Source organism: Emydura macquarii, unplaced genomic scaffold (assembly GCF_026122565.2).
Source record: "Emydura macquarii macquarii isolate MOO-44397 ecotype Brisbane River unplaced genomic scaffold, CSIRO-AGI_Emac_v2 contig_2205, whole genome shotgun sequence".
Taxonomy (NCBI): Eukaryota; Metazoa; Chordata; order Testudines; family Chelidae; genus Emydura; species Emydura macquarii.
In genome coordinates, this window is record NW_027132342.1 from 18,486,434 (window position 1) to 18,506,753 (window position 20,320).

At 44.3% G+C, this 20,320-nt stretch overlaps 1 protein-coding gene across 4 annotated transcripts in view; it reads left to right on the forward strand.

Moving 5' to 3' along the window:
* The window catches only part of EP300 (E1A binding protein p300), a 113,484-nt gene that overhangs the window by 56,590 nt on the left and 36,574 nt on the right, over positions 1-20,320 (forward strand). For 2 of the 4 annotated variants that reach the window (XM_067559559.1, XM_067559561.1), the window contains exons 7-14: positions 12,142-12,235; positions 12,917-13,054; positions 13,677-13,794; positions 14,442-14,616; positions 17,526-17,603; positions 18,411-18,541; positions 19,003-19,158; positions 19,563-20,009. In XM_067559559.1, the coding sequence (XP_067415660.1) occupies positions 12,142-12,235; positions 12,917-13,054; positions 13,677-13,794; positions 14,442-14,616; positions 17,526-17,603; positions 18,411-18,541; positions 19,003-19,158; positions 19,563-20,009 (1,337 nt within the window). The remainder of the gene's footprint in view (positions 1-12,141; positions 12,236-12,916; positions 13,055-13,676; positions 13,795-14,441; positions 14,617-17,525; positions 17,604-18,410; positions 18,542-19,002; positions 19,159-19,562; positions 20,010-20,320) is intronic. The other 2 variants (XM_067559560.1, XM_067559562.1) reach the window with 1 other exon arrangement.

Sequence of the window (20,320 nt, forward strand, 5' to 3'; positions counted from 1 at the left end):
AGCAGGATTAAGTGAGGAATTGGACAGCATTATTAATCTCAGTGAAAGAATCAGAAAAATGGAAAAGAGAAAGAAATAGAATTAAAGATGGGGACGTGGAAAATAGAGAACACAGGAATAACATAAGGATTAAAAGTATTCCAGAGGAGACTGAAGGGAGAAATCTGCTGGACACATTGGATGATATTTTCCATGACATGTTAAAACTGGGCAATAAGAATTGCACTCATATTGAGAGAACTCTCAGATCCCTTTCCCTGGCCTCCAGCAGGCTCCAGACCAAAAGTTGTGATAGTGTAGACAGACAATCAAAACAAGGATACAATTCTGAGGGCAATGAAGGAGAGAGCTGAACCACAGATTATTCTTAACCACCCCATGCAAATTTTCCCAGGTCTGGAAACCTCAACCCTTAGAAAGTGAAGAGAACTATATCATGTTTCTTTTCTTCAAGTGCTTGCTCGTGTCGATTCCAAGTAGGGGTGTGTGTGTGTGTGCTGCATGCACAGTTTACCAGAAGGTTTTCCCCCTAGTGGTACCTGTAGGGTCGGCTCTAGTGCTCCCTGAAGTCACACCTTCATGGCACCCTATATAGGGCTTTGCTGACCCTACGCCTCTTCAGTTCCTTCTTACCATGTGTGACTGTCCCTGGAACTTCGCTCTTGCTTGCAAGCTTCTCCATTGTTCTCCTAGGAGTACCTGTTAAGTAGTTGTAAATAGTTGTTCAGTAGCTGGTATAGTCTTAGAGTAGATTAGTTACTATGTATTGGTTTTGTTTCCCCTCCCCACTTGGGGGGACGGGGCATGCCTTGCTTCAAGCCCTGCAGGTCCTGTAAGAAGCCTATACTCAGGGACGATCTTCACTCACCCTGCCTGAAGTGCTTAGGAGAGTCTCACTAGTGGGATCATTGCAAGGTCTGCAAAGGCTTCTGTCCTAGGATCCAGAAGGAAAGGAGTTAGATACTCAAAATCCTGTTTATGGAATCAGCCCTCAGCTCCATGGAGCAGAGCCCCCCGGATCAGAGACCTTGCACTTTGGCCTCCGTGCAAAGTGCACCGGCGTTGATGAAAGAAGTGGAGCCAAGAAAGGACTCAACTTCTAGAGACTCTCGGCACCAGCATGCCTCCCCGGCACCGAAGGACTTGACATGTGGAGAGATGCAGCACCATTTCCACCCACTGGTGCGGCATAAGAAGCAGAAAAAGACATGAAGGGGTTGCTTGCCTGGCGCCAAGGGATTGGTGCACAAAGGCTTGAGCAAGGTGCGATCCTTGCTGCATCACTGGAGCCCTGAGCCCGCAGTAATGGCACCGTTGACTCTGGCTCCGCAGAAGGGTTCATTGAGTCTGGGCCCAATGTACTGCCCTCAGGTTGACAGGCAAGAGGAGTTGTTACAGCTTCCCTTCACACCTGAAACGTTTGAGGCGGTGAAGGAGCTTATTGAGGAAACAGGCCTGCCGTCCACACCGAGGCGTGACCAGGATCAAGAACTGGCACTAAGGAAAGCTGCGGTGCCGTCCAGGAGTAAACTCGCCATTATGGCAAGGTCGTGCTCCACAGGACAACACACCTCCCTAATCTCTGAGGAGTGAGCAGTTTTTATCCGACTCTGAGGCACAGTCGTAGTCATCGAGAATCCGGCACCACCCTAGTAGACACCAGAGGTTAAAGGCAGCGCACCCGCTCTCAATACCATGGCCCTTTCAGTGGCAGATCCTGTCTAGTGGCTGTTTTGGACCCTGTGGGCATTCCACCAGGCTCAGGGGTCGCAGTCTGGCAGGTCACATTCCTTCACTTCGGACTTCAGGCCTGGTTATCCCATTTGGCCGGAAGGCTACCGCACAACACCAGGGAAGGCGCCAACCCTGGCACTGAATCTGACACTGCCCTTGACCCCAGGACCGAGGATGAGGATATGGCACTGCACAACCCTTCTGGTGCTGAGGGTCAGGAAACGTTGATGGTTAATCAGATCATTACCTTTCTCATCCCCCAATGGAGCGGTGACCACACCAGTAGTGGATGACAGCAGGGCGCACCAGGAGCTACTTTGTAGTGTGGCACAGAATATGGGCCTCCAGGTGGAGGAGTTCGTGGAGGGAGCAGATCCTATGATGGACAGTTTGGCCTCAGAGGGTCCCTCCAGAGTCTCCCTGCCACTAATAAAGATTGAGGGAGATCACAAAGTCCTTGTGGCAGATACCTGCCTTGATACCTCCTACTGCTAAGAAGGCAGAGAGACAGTACTTAGTCTTCAAATGACCATGAGTATTTTTACACCCACCCTCCTCCAGGATCACTTATGGTGGCAGTTGCTAATGAGCATGAGAAGCAAGCTCAACAGGCCCCACGCTGAAGGCTAAGGATGCCAAATAGTTGGAGCTCTTTGGAAGGAAAGTGTACTCCCCTGGGGGGCTCCGAGTTCGTATTGCCATACTCAGCAGGTATGCCTTTAATTCCTGGCAGTCTATGGAAAAATTCACTAAGTCAGTTCCCCCAGACTCCAGAACTGAATTTACTGCCATGCTAAAGGAGGTTAAGGCTTGATGAAGATCCTACTTCAGGCGGTCTTATATGCAGCAGATGCAGTGGCTCTGACTATGTCCTCTGTCGTAGCCATGAAAAGGAGCTCCAGGCCTCAGGCCTTCTACATGAAGTCCAGATAACTGGTCAGGATCTGCCATTCGAGTGCCCATCAGTTTCATCACAAACTGATTCCAAACTGCACTGCTTGAAAGACACTCAGGCCACATTAAAACTCCTGGGATTGCATACTTCAACACCCCAGAGGAAACTGTTTAAGCTGCAGTCCTTGCCTTGGTTCTACCAAAGCCAGCCAAGGCAGGATCCTACAACCACAAAAGAGGCAGGAGAGTAACAGAAGGAGGCCCCTACAATCCTCTAACCAGGCCTCTGGACAAGCAAGACAGTCCTCAGGGTCTAAGCAAAACTTTTGAGGGTATGCCCAAGACCGGAGCACCAGTCAATGTCTCGGGTCCACCCCCTTCTTATTTTCAGATCAACTATCCCACTTCTACCAAGTGTGGTCCCTGATCACATCAGATCGATGGGTTCTATGCACAGTGAAACTGGGATACTTGATCCAGTTTTCGTGTCTCCTCCTTTCCATCCCCCGCCCTCTCTGTCCCTTTTCAAGGACCTCTTTTATGAGCAAATTCTTCAACAAGAGGTTCCTTGGGAACTAAGGGGAAAGGGATTCTACTCCTGTTATTGCCTAATCCCAAAAGCCCAAGTGTGGCCTTCGTCCCATTCTTGACCTTCAAAACCTCGATATATTTATGAAGAAGCTGAGATTTTCATGGTCTCCTTAGCCTCCATCATTCCCTCTCTGGATCCGGGTGATTGGTTTGTCACCCTCAACTTGAAAGATGCATGCTTCCACATGGCTTCCTGGGCCACAGGAGGTTTCTCCAATTTATAGCCAATCAGGACCATTACCATTTCACTGTCCTCCCCTTTGGACTGTCTGCGGTCCCTCAGGTATTCACCAAATGCATGGTGGTAGTCATGGCATTTTTTGAGGAAGAGGAGAGCACGCATATCTTTACCTTGATGATTGGTTGGTCAAAGGATGCACCAAGGCCCAGGTGGAGGCAGATGTGAGGCTGATAAGGTCTACCTTCGACAAATTGGGCCTTATGAAGTTGATACTCGCGCCTGCCCAGAAGGTAGAATTTATCGGGGCAGTGCTGGACTGTTCAGGCCAGGGGCTCATTTTCTGGTTCTCCAGATCATTATAGGGGACTTAAAACGTTATCCCCATACCACAGTTCTAAATTGCTTAAAGCTGTTGGGGCACATGGTGGCATATACTTATGTCGTTCAACATGCAAGGCTATGCCTTAGGCCCCTACAGGCGTGGCTAACCTCAGTTTACCACCCAGCTCAGGACAACATAGCCAAAGTAGTCTCTCACCTCCATTTGGTATTTGACTCTAGATTGATGATGCAATCCCCACACTATATGTGCAGGAGGCCCCTTTTCAACACCTCGCCTCTCTTTGTCTGGTGACGGACTCTTCAGTGATGGGTTGGGGAGCTCACCTAGGAGAGCTCAGGACCCAAGGTCTTTGGTCCCATGCAGAACTCTTACTTCATATAATTGTGAAGGAGCTCAGGGTAGTGCATCTAACCTGTCAAGCCTTTCAGGGTCACTTGAGGGGAAGGTAGTATTGGCAATATGACAGTGATGTTTTATATAAACAGACAGGGTGGAGCTTGCTCCTCTCCCCTGTGTCAGGAAGACCTCAGACTGTGGGACTTCTGCATCACTCGATCGATACACTTGGAAGCATCTTACCTGCCCAGGGCTCAGAATGTGTTAGCTGACAAGCCTTAACAGGTCCTTCCTCGGTCATGAGAGGTTGATCCGCCTGGATGTGTTGAGCAGCGTCTTCCATCAGTGGGTTGTTCCCTGCATGGACTCATTTGCAACAAGACTCAACAGGAAGTGCCTGCAGTTCTGCTCCTTCCAGAATCGCAGCCCGAGGTCCATTGCGGTCACTTTCCTCATCCCATGAATGAGCCAACTGTTCTACACCTTCCCAGCTACCCTGCTGATTCACAGAGTCCTGCTGAAGATCAGGCAGGAATGGTCTTCTGTGATTCTGATAGCCCCTGCTTGGCATTGCCAGCATTGGTACACCACACTCCTCAACCTCTCAGTGGACACTCTGATCACGCTACCTCTACTCCTGGACCTGATTATTCAGGAACACAGCAACTTCCGGCACCCCAGTCTGGACTCACTGCATCTCATAGCATGGAAACTGTATGGCTAAACCTCCTGGAGCTAGCATGCTTGGAATCAGTTAGGGAGATCATCCTTGATGGTAGGAAACCCTCCACTAGGGCCACTTACTTAGCTAAGTGGAAGAGGTTTTCGGTTTCGGCTGCCCAAAAGGACATCCAGCCCACAGTGGCATCAATTCCGACAGTTTTGGACTATTAACTACATCTGAAGCAACATGGACTGTCTGGGTCGTCAGTCAAGGTTCACCTAGCAGCCATCTCAGCATTCCATCCCTGGATAGCATGGTGCTCTGTCTTCGCTAATCCTTTAGTTGGGCATTTTCTGAAATGTTTGGACAGGCTGTACCCACCTATGCGCCTACCAGACCCCTGATGGGACCTCAACCTTGTTTTTGCCAGACTGAGGGGACCACCTTTTTGAACCCCTAGCGACATGCTCGCTTCTCTGCCTATCCTAGAAGATGGCCTTCCTAGTAACCATAACTTCTGCCAGGAGAGTTTCTGAGCTCAAGGCGCTCACATCAGAACATTCATATGCAGCTTTCTTCAAGGACAAGGTTCAACTTCGTCCTCACCCAGCTTTTCTTCTAAAGGTGGTTTCCCAATTCCATGTGAACCAGTACATATTCCTCCTGGTTTCTACCCGAAACTGCACGCTAACAATCAAGAGTGTAGATTGCAGTTGCTGAATGTCAGGCATGCCTTAGACCAGGGGGTGTCAAACTCGCTGATAATGACGGGCCAAATTCACAGAATCTGTACTTCAAAGGAGCCATGCAATACCCTCCGCAGAAAAATGTGGCCCATCTTCCTCTTTTCGGCGGTGCAGCATCAGCCCTTTTTGGTGGCGTGGATTCTAGGTGGACCCCACTGCCGGACTCACTGCATTGCTGCTTTAAGGGGTTTCTAGGAGCAATACCCGCCGCCAAAAAAGTAAGGTCGTCTTCCGCTTTTCGGCAGCAGGGTCCTGTGGACTCTCTTTAGTGGCAATGTCCTCAATCCAGAAATCTCTTAAACTAGCAATGCTGAGAAACTTTCGGCGGCAGCACTACTTGCTTAAACTGCCTGAACGCGGGCCGGATCAAAAAGGTTTGCGGGCCAGATGCAGCCTGCGGGCCGTATGTTTGACACCCCTGCCTTAGACTTTTATATCAGAAGAACCAAACCATTCAGGAAAACAACTCAGCTCTTTGTAGCAGTAGCAGATAGAATGAAGGGGTTACCTGTTTCCTCACAAAGGATTTAATCATGGATCACTTTGTGTATCAGGACTTGCTATGTCTGGTAAGTGATAACAACCCTTCCACTAGGACACAAGTGTCATCTGCAGCATTACTGTCCCAGGTTCCGATCCAGAACATTTGTAGAGCGACAACGTGGTCATCTGTTCACACCTTCACCACTCACTATGCTATTACCCAACATGCCAGAGACGATCAGTGCTTCAATCTGCAGCACTTTGAACTCCAACCCCTCTTCCTATGGTCTAGCTTGGGAGTCCCCTACTTGGAATCAACATGAGCAAGAACTGGAAGAAAAGACTGTTACTAACCTGTAACTGTTCTTTGAGGTGTATTGCTCATGTCCATTCCAAGACCCATCCACCTGCCCCTCTCTCGGAGCCAACCGGTAAGAAGGAACTGAAGAGGCACCAGAGGGTTAGTAAGGCCTATATAGCGTGCCATGTAGGTGCAAGTTCAGGGAGCAATAGAGCCGACCATGTGGTGAAAACCTTCCAGCGAACTCTGCACGCGGTGCATACATGCACTTACTTGGAATGAACATGATCAAAACATCTCAAAGAACAGTTACAGAAGGTTAATAACCATCTTTATCAGTTTTTAGGGACTCATGAAGTTTTAGGGAAGGGGGAGATTTAGTAACTGGCATCAAACGTATCTCTGAAACATTGGTAACTTTTCTGTACTTTGCCTCCAAATCCTGAATTTATAAGCAGGCATTTGAGTGTGAAGCTACCTCTGTTTTCAGAGAATGATGTGGCAGCTCTTGATAGGCAAATTGTTGCAGAAGGGGTTGAAGTTGTAATTAAGAATTTAAAATCCAAAAAAGCTCCAGGTCCTGATGGGTTTTCTGTGTAGTATTAGAGCATTAATCCAAATGTTGGTCCCTATTGTAACAGAATTGTTTAATAATATATTGCAGGGGAGTGAGATACCATATTTATGGAAAGAGGCAAAAATCATGGTCATTCTAAAGAAAGAAAAGATTTTACCAATTATACATCATACAGACCTATTTCTTAAATTAATGTGGAAGTTAAAAATCTATGGTAGGATGGTAACAGACTGTCATCTTACCCAGATGTGTTCACCCTTACCAGTCTGAGTTTGTTTTTGTCAGACACTTATCTGATAATATAAAAACTCTAAATTTGATCATAATGTTAATTCTAACAATTCCTCCAGTGTGATGCTTTCTTTGAATGTTGCGAACCAGGCAAGTTGGTTGCAAATATTGTAAAGAACAGCATGATCAGACACTTACATGAACACGATGTGTTGTGGAAGAGTCGTCATGACTTCTGTAAGGGGAAATCTTGCCTCCCTAATCATTAGAATTCTGTGAGGGTGTCAACAAACATTTCGACAAGGGTGATCCAGTTGATATAGTGTACTTGAACTTTCAGAAAGTCTTTAAGGTCTCTCACCAAAGACTCTTAAGCAAAATAGGCAGTCGAAGATCAAAGGCATTGTGGATAGCTCTCTCAAAACATCTGCTCAGTGTGCAGCAGCAGTCAAACAAATAGCATTAGAAACCATTAGGGAAAGGATGGATATTAACTGAAAAAATATCATAATGATATTATATAAATCTGTGGTACACTCACACCTTGAATACTGTGTACAGTTCTGGTCGCCCCCTCTCAAAAAGATATATTTGAACTGGATAAAGTACAGAGAAGGGCAATAAAAATGATTAGAGAGATAGAACAGCTTCCATGTGAGGAGAGGTTAAAAAGACTGGGGCAGTTCAGCTTAGAGATGAGTGAGAGGGGATATAGCAGAAGTCTATAAAATCATGAATAGTGAATAGAGATAGTGAATGAGGAAGTGTTATTCCTTCACATAACACACAAACCAGGGGTCACCCAATGAAATTAATAGGCAGCAGGTTTAAGACAGACTTAAAGAAATACTTTACACAACATGTAATCTGGAACTTGCTAGGGGATGTTGTGAAAGTCAAAAGTATAACTGAATTCAAAAAAGAATTAGATAAGTTCATGGAGGTACCTCATTCACTGACTATTAGCCAAGATGGTCAGGTATGCAACCCCATGCTCTGGGTGTCCATAAACATCTGACTGCCAGAAGGTGGGACTGGACTATGGGATAGATCACTCAATCAATTGCTCTGTTCTGGTCATTCCTTCTGAAGCATCTGGCATCAGCCACTGTCAAAGACAGGATCCTGGTCTAGACGGACCATTGATCTGACCCTGTATGGTCGTTCTTGTGTTCTTATGTTGGTTCTGAATTGCTCTGTCAATTGTAGCAAAATAGTGAGATTAATTATTCAAAGTTTAGCTTTCAATAAGAAAAATTGAACATATATCACAAGAGCAAAAAACTTAATTGGCTTCAAGACTGAGCTTGATAAGTTTATGGAGGGGATGGTATGGTGAGACTGCCCTCAATGGCATGTAGCTGATCTGCAGCTGTGAGCTGTAAATATCTTCAATGGCTGGTGTTGGGGAGGGCTCTGTGTTACTAAAGAGAATTTTTTCCCAGGTGTCTGGCAAGTAGGTCTTGCCCACGTGGTCAGGGTCAAACTGACCGCCATATTTGGGGTTGTGAAGGAATTTTCATCAGTATCAGATTAGCAGACACCATGCGGGTTTTATGCCTTCCTCTGCAGCATGGGACATGGGTCGCTTGCAGGTTTAAACTAGTGCAAACAGTGGATTCTCTGTAACTTGAAGTCTTTAAACCTTGATTTGAGGACTTCAGTAATTCAGCCAGAGGTTATGGGTCTAATACAGGAGTGGGTGGGTGAGGTTCTGTGGCCTGCAATGTGCAGGTCAGACTAGATGATCATGATGGTCCCTTCCAACCTTAAAGTGTGTGTGCTACAGCGATCTCAACACAGCAGCCCACTGACAGCCGAACATTCCTTTTGACTCCTTGATTGAGGGCCACGAACACTTTGATCCAGACCAGTAGATGCATCATGTTTTGGAGATCACCTCTCCCATTTTTCACAGCTCATGGGGGTACAGTATCTCTGATAAATAAGTGGAGGTTATAACTTTGGGTTACTCCATTCCGTTCCATTCCATTCTCCCTTTCCCTTCTTTTTACAGGAACCTCTCTCATGAACCTCTTCCTCTGAAGTGGGAGGTTCAGTCCCTTCTCTGTTTAGGAGCAGTGGAACCAGTTCCTACTCAATATAAGGAAAGAGGGCTCCATTCCAAGTACTACTTTGTTCCCAAATAGAAGAGTAGATAGAGACTGATTCTAGATCTGTGGACGCTGAATACTTTTGTCAAAGTACAGAAATTCAAGATGATGACATTCGCACCCATCATTCCATCTCTGGATGTGGGGCATTACTTCCTGATCCTTAACCTTCAGGATGTGTATTTTCATATTACGATATACCCTTCTCACAAGAAATTTCTATGCTTTGTCATGGGGCAAGACCATTACCAATATCTTATCATTCCTTTTGGGGTTAGTTACTGCTCCCAGAGTGTTCATGGAAGTTATGGCAGTGGTGGCTGCACAACTTTGTCAGTGGAAAGTAATCATTTTCCCCTACTTTGACAATTGGATTCTCAAGGGATATATCTACACAGATGTCAAATTGGCAACATTCTTGGTTTTGACTGTTCAGCAGTATAGGTCTTCAGCTCAACTTCAGGAAGTCCTTCTTCCTACTTGTACAAAGGATAGAGTTTATAGAGGCTATTCTAAACACAAGTTCGGATTGTGTTAATCTGCCAGACACGTTCCTTGCACTGTCATATCTGATTGTGCGAGTTCAGATCAGTCATCAAGTTACTGCCAGATCAAGCCTGCAACGTGTGCCTTTTGTCTCACTTCATGCTCAACTGCACCTACATTGCTTCCAAGTCTGCTTCAGGTCCATTTATCCAGCCAAGAGGGACAAACTGCTCTCTGACCCCAGTCATAGTCTAGTTTCCTTGAATGATGGAAGAATCCAGAAAAGTGTGTTCAGAGGGGGTCCTGTTCAACCACTCTTCACCTGCTCATGTGATAATTTCTGACATGTCCTTCCTTGAATGGGGAACTCATCTGTAGGACCATACTGTCCAGGGCAGACAGTCTGCCCAAGAGTCCACCTTACTCATCAGATTCTGGAACACAGAGCTGACAGGCATGCCTGTCTGTATTACCTACTTATGATGATCTCACTCCCCTTCCCTCTCCGCAGAAGCCATGAAATTACCACACTGGTGCATAGCTTTCAATATCCTGATCTCAACAGACTGCCTACCCAGTTTCTAAAACACTAAAGGTGATGGTCTCAACAGGCGCTTCACCTAGTGGGAAATAGACTGATCCAGCCATCAATCTTCTGCTGATGCTCAGTCCTTCAAGAAACCAACCTGAACATGCTGTGACTCAAGACTTGGTATCTAGATGTTTCTTGGAGCTAGAACTATCTTACCTACAGAGACGTTCAGGAGATTCTGTTGAGCAGTAGAAAATATTCTACTAGAAACACTTACCTTCAGAAATGGAATAAGTTTGGCCATTGATGTGTTCATTGTAGTTTGTCTGCTATTGATTCTCCCACCTCTGAGGTGTTAGAATACTTACTTACTTTTGAAGAAAACAGGACTTGCTTTGAGTTCTAGTCAAGTTCGCCTAGCTGCCATCACAGCATTCCATTCTCCAGTACAAGGTTTCTTGGTATTTGCTCACCCTGCAATGTCAAGAATTATAAAGGGTCTGTTGATCCTCTTTCCTAATGTTACCCTATTCCCTCCTGGGACTTAAATTTAGTTTTCAGTGCTTTGATGCAACCACCCTTTGAACTGTTAGTGACCTGCTTCCTTCTGAACCTCTCCATGATAGCCGCATTTCTAGTGGCTATTATCTCTGCCTAAAGCATTGGAGAACTGGGTGATTTAGTGACTGACCCTCCATGTACCGTCATTTTCAACAATAAAGTTTCTCTTCGACCACATCCACACTTCTTACCCAAGATTATTTTGGATTTTCATATCAATTATCTCCCAGTATTCTACACCAATCATCAGTCAAAACAGAAAGATGTTCTTTATACCTCAGATGTCAGAAGAAGTGTTGGCTTATTATCTGGGCCAGACTAGACTTTTTCAGTCATCCCTGAGATTGTTTTTCTGTTATGGACAGCACTAACTCTGACTAACCAGTGGTTGCATACTCCCATTATGCGACTGCTAACATTCCTTCCCCCTCTAAGGTCATTGTTCGTTTTACGAGATCATACTCCATGTCTGAGGCCCTCCTAAAGGACATATTTATTATGGAAATATGCAAGGCTGCTGCATGAGCTTCAGTTCGCACTTTCCCTAGACACTATGCGTCGGTTGATGCTTCCTGGACAGAATCCTGCCTTTGGCTCTGCCGTTTTACAAGCAATCTTAGACTGAGTTCTGAAGTCCCTATCTCCTTCAGTGGGTATTGCTAGGAATTCTGGTTGTCCACAAGGACACTACTTGAAGAGGAGGTTACTTACCTTGTACAGTAACTGGAATTCTTTGAGATGAGTCCCTATGGGTGCTCCACTACCCTGCCTTCCTTCCCCTCTGCTTTTGAGTCTCTTTTCCTTGTGGCTTTGCCATGGAGAAGGAATTGAGGGCAGTTCGCCCACACAACCCCATATCTCCTTGGTACAGAGTGGGAGGATGTGTAGGGCACATGCATGGGCCAAACGGGCAGTGCTACAGAAAAATCTCCAATTGAAGGCACATGGGGCGTAGGTGCACTTAAAATGGAGCACCAGAAGGACATATCTTGAACTCCAGTTACCGTACAAGGTAAGTAACCTCTCCTCTCCAGTCTTGGTGGCATGGCTGGAGAGGAAAGAGGAAGAGGTTATAACAGCTGAGCCAGGAAATTATCAAAATTGATACACATGGCCTCTGATCTAGAAATATAAAGTATACAATATACACTGGCAAAAGGAATCAGTATTTCCCTAGTAAAAAATTACTCTTTTAAATAGGAGAGGATTATTTGAAAGCCTTAAGTGAGTATTACATATTCATAATTCTTCAGAACTATTCATGTCTTCTTTTAGAGATGTTCTTACTTGGGGGGGGGGGAGGATTGAGTACAGAGTTTGTGTGATGGCGAGCCATTCATTTTAACATTCTTCCATTTGCTATCTAGATGCTAATCCTATGGGAGTGAATGGAGGCATGGGGGTTCAAACACCTAATCTGATGCCTGACTCAATGTTGCATTCAGCAATGAATTCCCAAAAGTAAGTTGAACATTTCACGTGGATTAAAAAATAGTCTGAAAATATTGAACAGGACTCAGCTCAGAAAAATCTGAGGGGGAGAGATCCCTACTCCCGTGTTGAGAGATTGTCTAATCTTAGCAGTTAAGACTAGAAAAAAGAGTATCCTTGGATTTGAGGGCATTTTTGGTATGATTAAAAGAACATCAGGTCTCATGGATTACCAGGGTTAGGCTGGGTGAGTATTTTGATAGACCTCAGATGTGTAAGTGTTACTGGATGTGAAGATATATTGCAGATCTCTCATTCCTGTGCCATGGAGCTAACAGGCAGTCTGTTGCTTCATCTTTCAGATGAAATATAAAGAAGTTCTGACCACTTGTAATTACAAGTTCAGTCAAACTTTTTGCAAGGGAAATGGAGTAAACCCCAGTATCAGGGCCAGATTCCTTTTAGGTAGTTGCTCTGTTTTCCACTGGATTTGGTAGTGTTTGTCAGTCTTGTGTAGTGCTGATGCATGCTAGTAAACATTCATCTCCAGAGGTGGGTGTGCTTCATTGATCAGTGAAGTGATTCCTATATAGTGTGTAAATCAAGTAGTATATGAGTGGTTTGTCATCCTTAAGTATAATATAGACTATTAATATAAGATCATATGTTTAGCAGTGTTTTCCTCCTCTAACATATTCTTACAATTTGAAGTCCCATGATGAGTGAAAGCACCAGTGTTACCAGTTTGGGAGCTATGCCAACAGCAGCACAACCATCCAACACCGGAATTCGAAAACAATGGCATGAAGATATTACTCAGGACCTCCGAAATCATCTTGTTCATAAACTGTACGTATCCGGTATCAAAACAAGGTCTCCCTCTGCCAAGAAAGGTTGGGGGAACTGGAAGGGTTGTAGTATTTTCTAATATTAGGAGGCTAAAGAATCAGTTGAACTTAAAGAAGCTTAAGCACAAAAACTTTTAAAAATATTTTGCAGTTGCACCCCACTCTGCCCTACTCAGAAAAGTAGAAAAGCTGCCACTAGTGAGTAGCTTATGCTTTAAAGTTGAGAGAGCCTGTTGCTTTGAGCAAGATAGGACATGAATGTGGATTTTGGATGGGGTGATGGTCAGAAGAAATAATGGTAATAAATATAGGTTTACTTGCTTTCCTTATGTTAAATCCTAAAATTGTGTCAGAAGCTATTTTAGGTCTAATGTCTATTGTATCGAACATGCTCATCTGTGATCTACTCTGTGCTGATAAATGGCAGCATTGGGGGAGAGATTAGGAAAGCAATGGGGTTATAGAGACCCCCTAAAGCCACCACATATGGCGTTCTCTAATTTTCTTTAGATGGTTGAAATAAAGACTTAAAAGACCTTAGGTTTTGAACTTCATTTGAGACCATTTATTTAAATTTAAAAAATGCATATTTTTAAAATCTGTTTCATGGTTTTTCTCTTCAGAGTTCAAGCCATATTTCCTACACCTGACCCTGCAGCATTAAAAGACAGGCGCATGGAGAACCTGGTGGCATATGCTCGGAAAGTAGAAGGTGACATGTATGAATCTGCAAATAGCAGGGTGAGTTGCTATCTCCTTTCCCACCAGAGCTGCAGAGAGCCTGCATGCATACATTCTTAGTATCGTGAACAGAACAAACAACTGCTATGGAGAATAGGCAGCTTCTGGTATTCTTGGGGTCAGTGTTGAAATACTGTCTCAATGTATCATTAATAAGTGAAGTGGTGTTTATGGGGTGGGAGTAGAGGCCTAACTGACAAGTTGGGTCCCAAAATGAATAAAAGTGCAGAGAGATTTTTTTTTTTAAAGTGATACTGGCATATGCAAGGGCAACAGCCAGCTTCAGTCTTTTCCTGCTTTCAGATTTGGCCTTTTTGCTTGACATGTTTATGGTCACCTTTTTTATCTTAATGTGCCATGCTTGAGGTTTCTCATTTTCTCCCAAATACAGGACAAAACCAGGGCTCACTCTTCACTGAGGCATGTGTCAAATAAATGCACAATATGGGTACAGTCACAGTCAGTCTGCAGTTGCAGGAAATATGGTGGAATATGCTTGCCTAATCCTATGGGAAAATCACTTCTCAGCACTCTAAAATGCAGGGGAGAAAAGGAACCCAGCCCTAAACTTGGTCATCAGTTTTTAATCTGTAAACTTTACTTACTGTATGTCTCCACTGTTTTCTTGTCCCTTTATCCCCCAACAGGCAGAGTACTACCATTTGCTAGCTGAGAAGATCTATAAGATCCAGAAGGAACTAGAGGAAAAACGAAGGACTAGATTGCAGAAGCAAAACATGATACCAAATGCACCAGGCATGCCTCCAGCTCCCATGAATCAAGGGCCCAACATGGGGCAGCCACAGCCAGGGATGTCTGCAAGTAAGGACAGTTAATTGTGTTAGTTAATAAAAAGGAATACCTTGTGCAGTGAAATTATTATAGTGGGCCAGAATGAGAGCCTTTTTCACTCATTTTACAGCTAATCTTACAAAATTATAATTGCCTAATTCTCAGAAGAACTTGAAATGGCTCAGTATGTAAGAGTGTGTGGTACAGTGGTGAAAGCATGTTCCTGTTGTTGCCTATTCACTATGTGAGATTTTGCAAGAACTACTTGCAGAATCTCTGTGTTCACTTGCACTTAATTGCTGGAGGAAAAGGGTGTTTGACAAGATAAGGTAAAACCTTCCCATGGGATCTTGTGCACTAACTAAACTTGCTACTGTCTGTCTATTACAGTGGTGCCCAAACTTTTCTTGTCGCAGCCCCTCTCCATTACTGCACAGCCAAGGCTTTCTCAGCAGAGGATCTTGGGCTGAAGGTGGGGGCAGAACTGGGGATGCGGGAGGAGCTGGGCTAGAGGTGGAGCTGACTTGGTGTCAGAGAGGGAATGAAGGCAGAGCTAGGCTGGGGGTGGAGTGGAGCTGTGGCTGGAGCAGAGCTGGGTGGAGCTTCCTCCCCAGGCCCTGCTGCGTGCCCACCTCAACGTGGGGGCGTGCCCCACAGTTTGGGACTACTGATCTATGGATATCAAACACTTGTTTTGGAGAGTGTAAGCAGAGCTGTCCTTTATTATATCCAAAAAGTGGCAAGATTTGGATACTGACAGTTGAGTGAATTCCAGAGCTGAGCTTGCTTCTGAAAATACCCAACCACAGTGTGAACCAAGAATTCAGCTCTGGGGACTGAAATCAACAGTAACTCAGTTAATGGCAGCTGTTATAGCAGCTAGGGAAAGGGATCTGAGGTAGCTGGATCGTAGACCATTTACAGCTTTAAAAAATAATAAAGAACTTGAATTTCAAACAGTTTAGAGCATTGGTGTGATGTGCTCTTGACAGTCTGCCCTTACCTATAAAGTTGCCATATTCTGCACTTTTTGCAGCTTCCTGGTGGCTATTTAAAGTTAGTCCAAAGTGGAGAACTCTGCTGTAATCTAGTCTGGAGCTGACAAATGCCTGCAAAGGTAGTCATTGGAGAGAAAAGGATGTATGTTAATCTCTTGAACATTCAGAAGTAAAAAGCATTTTTGCCCAGCAATGCATTGGAGAATTCAGAATTAGAAGTCCAATAAGACCCCAAAACTGCATCCACCTTGGACAGATGCCTTCAGTTATGGGTGAAGTCAAAATCTCAGTATATTTTTCATAATGTTTCTCCCCCCTCTTCACAATAATCACTTCAATGTAATCAATATTGAGCCCCTAAGCGTGATGGATTTTATCTAGGTTCCTTCTGCAGCCAGGTGCTGGGACATAAGAGAAATAGTATAGTTGGTCTTGATTGAAAAAAATAAGTTGAACTAGATAGTAGCATGCGGAAGTCTGTATTATCACCCTCCAACAGTCGCTCAGACATACTGAATAAATGGGGTGACAAAACCAAGCTCTACAGGACTGTCTGTGTATTAGAAATGTCAGCTGTGGTGAACAGTGTGATCGGATAGATTGGATGTGTGGGGAGAGGGGGATGGATACCATCCTATGTTCTAGTCTTCTTTCCCCTTCCAGTTGGTCTGTCTTTTATATATTTTCCTAAGTAAAACACTTTTACAGTAATAGTTAAATGACAGATTATTACCTGTGCTAAAACATACTTGTTCTTCTAGATTAGTTTTGTATTGGGGCACAAGGTACAAGGACTGACAGCTCTGGAAACTGTAGCCATCTATTTTTCTACAAAATAAGTACAATCGCAGCTTACCTCATAGAGCTATGCCCCTTCCTCAGTATGACCATTCTCCTGACAGCCCACTGACCTCTCAGAACGAGGGGATATTTTTCTCCTATGCTCATTCAGTTCTTGATCTTTAGATGCTCTTTCCAAATAGGAATTTAATTGAATATTCAATTTCATGCCAGCTGCCAAACAGCCATCATATTATGAGTTTTGCTCACCAGACTGGGGTTAGAGGGAATTAATGATTTAGAAGTAAAAAACTAAATATTTCTCTCCTGGTCCCCTGAGCCATCCACTCTACAGTTGGGTTAGTTTTAAGTTTTTTTTTAAAAGTGAGGATTTGCATTTTGAACTTGGTTTCAGTGTATTAGATACAAGTCCTTTCAAGGTTGGTACTCTAATTGAATTTGTAAGTCTGCTGTTTAACATATACGAAACAGCATTAACATTGCTTAGTACTGCATGAGATATTTTGTGCCTCTGTCATCTAGTCATTTTAACTCCTTAATATGCTGCAAATCAGTCCTTGACTTCACAAAGCTCAGACTTCTTAAAGCAGAGGTCCCCAAACTGGGGCTCCCTAAGGAGGTGCAGAGGAGCTTTTGGGAGTCAGGGGTTACGGTGGGACCTGGGCCAGCCCCACAGGCAGGGGGCGAGGGGGAAGGAAGCACCACCCAACCCCGCCCTGCCTCCATTTCTGCTCCAGTCCTGCCCACCAGCCCTAGGCCCCACAGCTGCAGCTCAGACCCTGCTGCAGTTTGAGCCCTACTTCCCAGTCTCCAACTGTGGCCTTGGCTCTGCTCCTAGCCCCAGTGACCAGTTGCAGCTCGGGAGGAGGTGACATGGACCAGGTAATGGAGGGGTGCAACCCCAAAATTTTGGGGTCCATTGTCTTAAACTGTTTTTGATTAAGTAGTAGCATATGTGTTTGTGTTTACAAGAAGTTTTTCCATCTTTGTTCCATTGAGTCATCCTTTAGGGCTTAACATGGTCTGTGTTTGAAGTTAATTTGAACATTTCCCAGTAAAGTAATTGTTGTAAAAATTAAGTTTGAGAGGGTGGACTGTTGTCTTAACTCCTTAACCTCTATTTCTCCTACTCTTTTTCAGATGGTCCCCTTCCTGACCCAACCATGATTCGTGCCAGTGTGCCAAATCAGATGATGAATCGCATGCAGACGCAGCCGGGTAAGCATCCAAAGAAAAGTCCATGTAATCCCAAAAGAATCTAGAAAGAATCTTGGATTCCGCCTTCCTCAGTGTGTATGTATGACATTGAGCAGTCCTCACAGAAGTCTAGTTGGATGTAGTTTACCTTGCTCTTCTGTGCCATTTGTTTAAAATCACCCTCCTGTGCTTTATGATCCTGGAAGAATGACAGCTGTTTGTCTTGGACTTCAGCTGTTTATTAAACTAAAAGATTGGATTTGAGAGTGTGGATTGGGTGAATGGGTCAACTGAGTTTGGGAAAGGATTTTCCAGACTCTAAAATTAGGGTGTATTGTTTCATGTAAATCAACATTTTAAAATATTAGTAAAATCACCACAATTCATACCTGAAAGCAAGGATGTGGACATACAGTCTTTCAGGAAAGCCTAGTTTATGTTCTGAAGGAACATGAAGGAGTTTGGGTTGACATGTTAAACTTGATTTCAAACTCTGCCAAGCAACTGGTTAATATAAAGACAGATTTTTCTAAGCATATTGGATTTGTATAAAATACGCTTTGTAACCAAAAAAAGAATACTCTTCAAGGCTCAGAAACAATTCTTTTGCCCGAGAGGCTTGTTATTATGTTTATGAATAAATAATAATCTGTGATTTGCTTTCAAAGGGCTTAAAACAGCTAAGTTATAGCCTGAAGTACATTATGTGGCATACTCAAAGATGTGTGTTGGGAGAGGAGAGACAATATTTGTTCCTGTTCAAACAGAGTGATGTCCAAATGAGAACTGAAACCTTTATTTTAAAATCTTTTTGGGGTGTAAATACAGGAATGAACCAGTTTGGCCAAATGAACATGCAACTATCATCGATGGGACCCCGGCAAACCTCTCCTCTTCAGCACCCTGGACAGCTAAGCCAGGCTGGGGCTATGAACCAGGTCAGGATGTTTTTCAGTCCAGTACGTTGAACTCTTCAGCTTTGATGTTCTTGTTTAGCTATAGTTATCCAAACAGTAATTCTTCGCTTTATTGTTTATCGCCCATTGTTTGCATCTCTGCTATGAGTAGCCAGCCTTTACATATCCATGAGAGATCTACTTAGCTTGTTTTAGATTTAAGATTGTGTGCAATAATACCCTTGAAACAATAGAATTTATCAGAAACTAGCCGAAAATCAGGAGGCATGGTTTCAGTCTGAATTCCAGAATTCCTGTCATAAGCTGAATAAGGAAGTAATTGTAAAATATTTTTCTGTTTTTGAGTGGAGCATTAGCAAATTTGCTATGCTGCATCACATTAGTGCCTGGCAGGAGTGTCCGTTGCTCTGCCATGTAGTGGATGTTACTTTGTAGAGTTTTATTTTTTAGGAGTTGGTGAGTATGTATACACTGTGAAACAAGCTTTCCCTTTTTTCTAACAGATGGGATTTGCCTCACGTATGCAGCAGCCGGGGGTTGGCCAGCCTTCCAGCCAAAGTCAATTTCTGCAACAGAACCAATTCCCTGCTTCCTCCCCAGGAATGAACGCAACAAATATGCCTATGACCCAGCCTGGCAATCAGACGCCAGTGTCTCAAGTATGTTCTTCACTTAAGGGAGCAGTTTCATTGACAGGCTCTGTGAGCTGGTTTTACTGTTTTTCAGTTGGGTAGTTGGAGGAATAGGGAACATTATTTAATGCTTATTTAAATATCAGTGCAAACTGGTTAATTGTATTTACATTTTTCTTAGGAGTCGTGGGAAACCTAAGCACTGCAGCATTGTGCATGTGAACAAAAATGTCAAATTGAACAATCCTATTCTGCTCACCAAACTAAATGAAATGCAAAAAGTCAACAGTATTGTTAGTCATAAAGACCTACTTTAAAAACTGATAGGTGTTAGTAACTCAGGTAAAAAGTGGCCACGTGAAGGTGTAATCCCTTCCCTCCTCACACTTGTTGTCTCAAGTCATTGTATATATCTACTTGTTTTCCCACAGGCACAAATGACCAGCTCTTCCTGTCCTGTGAACTCTCCTGCAATGGCTCCAGGTTCTCAAGGGAGCCATATTCACTGCCCACCTCTTCCACAGCCTGCCTTGCACCGAAACTCTCCCTCTCCAGTACCTAGTCGTACCCCAACACCTCACCACACTCCCCCAAGTCTGGGATCCCAGCAGCCGCAGGCAACACCAGCAGCCGCCACCACTGTCCCCACTGCTCCCACCCCTCCGACAATGCCACCTGGACCGCAATCACAAACTATGCACCCCCCTCAGAGGCAAACTCCAACGCCTCCACAGGCACAGCTGCCTCCACAAGTCCAACCTCCAGTTCCAGTCACCCCTTCGGCAGAGCAACAGCAGCAACCCCTGTCACAACAGAGCACGACTGCATCTGTGCCCACCCCAACAGCACCACTGCAGCCTCAGCACCCCACAACACCTGTAAGAAAATATTTTTATTTCTGTGCTTTCCCCAGGGATACTCAGATGTGAGATTCTTTCAGACAGGATCTTTGTTTACTTGTCCTATGTCCAAGACAATGGTGAACAACCTGTTTAAGAGGCATCTGAACCAATATGGGTATGCATTACATTTGAGAAGTACATTTTTGTGTCTGAAGACCCAGGACCAGTAAACTGGACACTGGAACACCTGACACTTCCATGTTGGAAGGGTTTTAGAAAATTTTAGTGCGCATTTAGGAACCTACTGCAAAATATGATAGATGTCTCTCATAATTCATTTCCATACA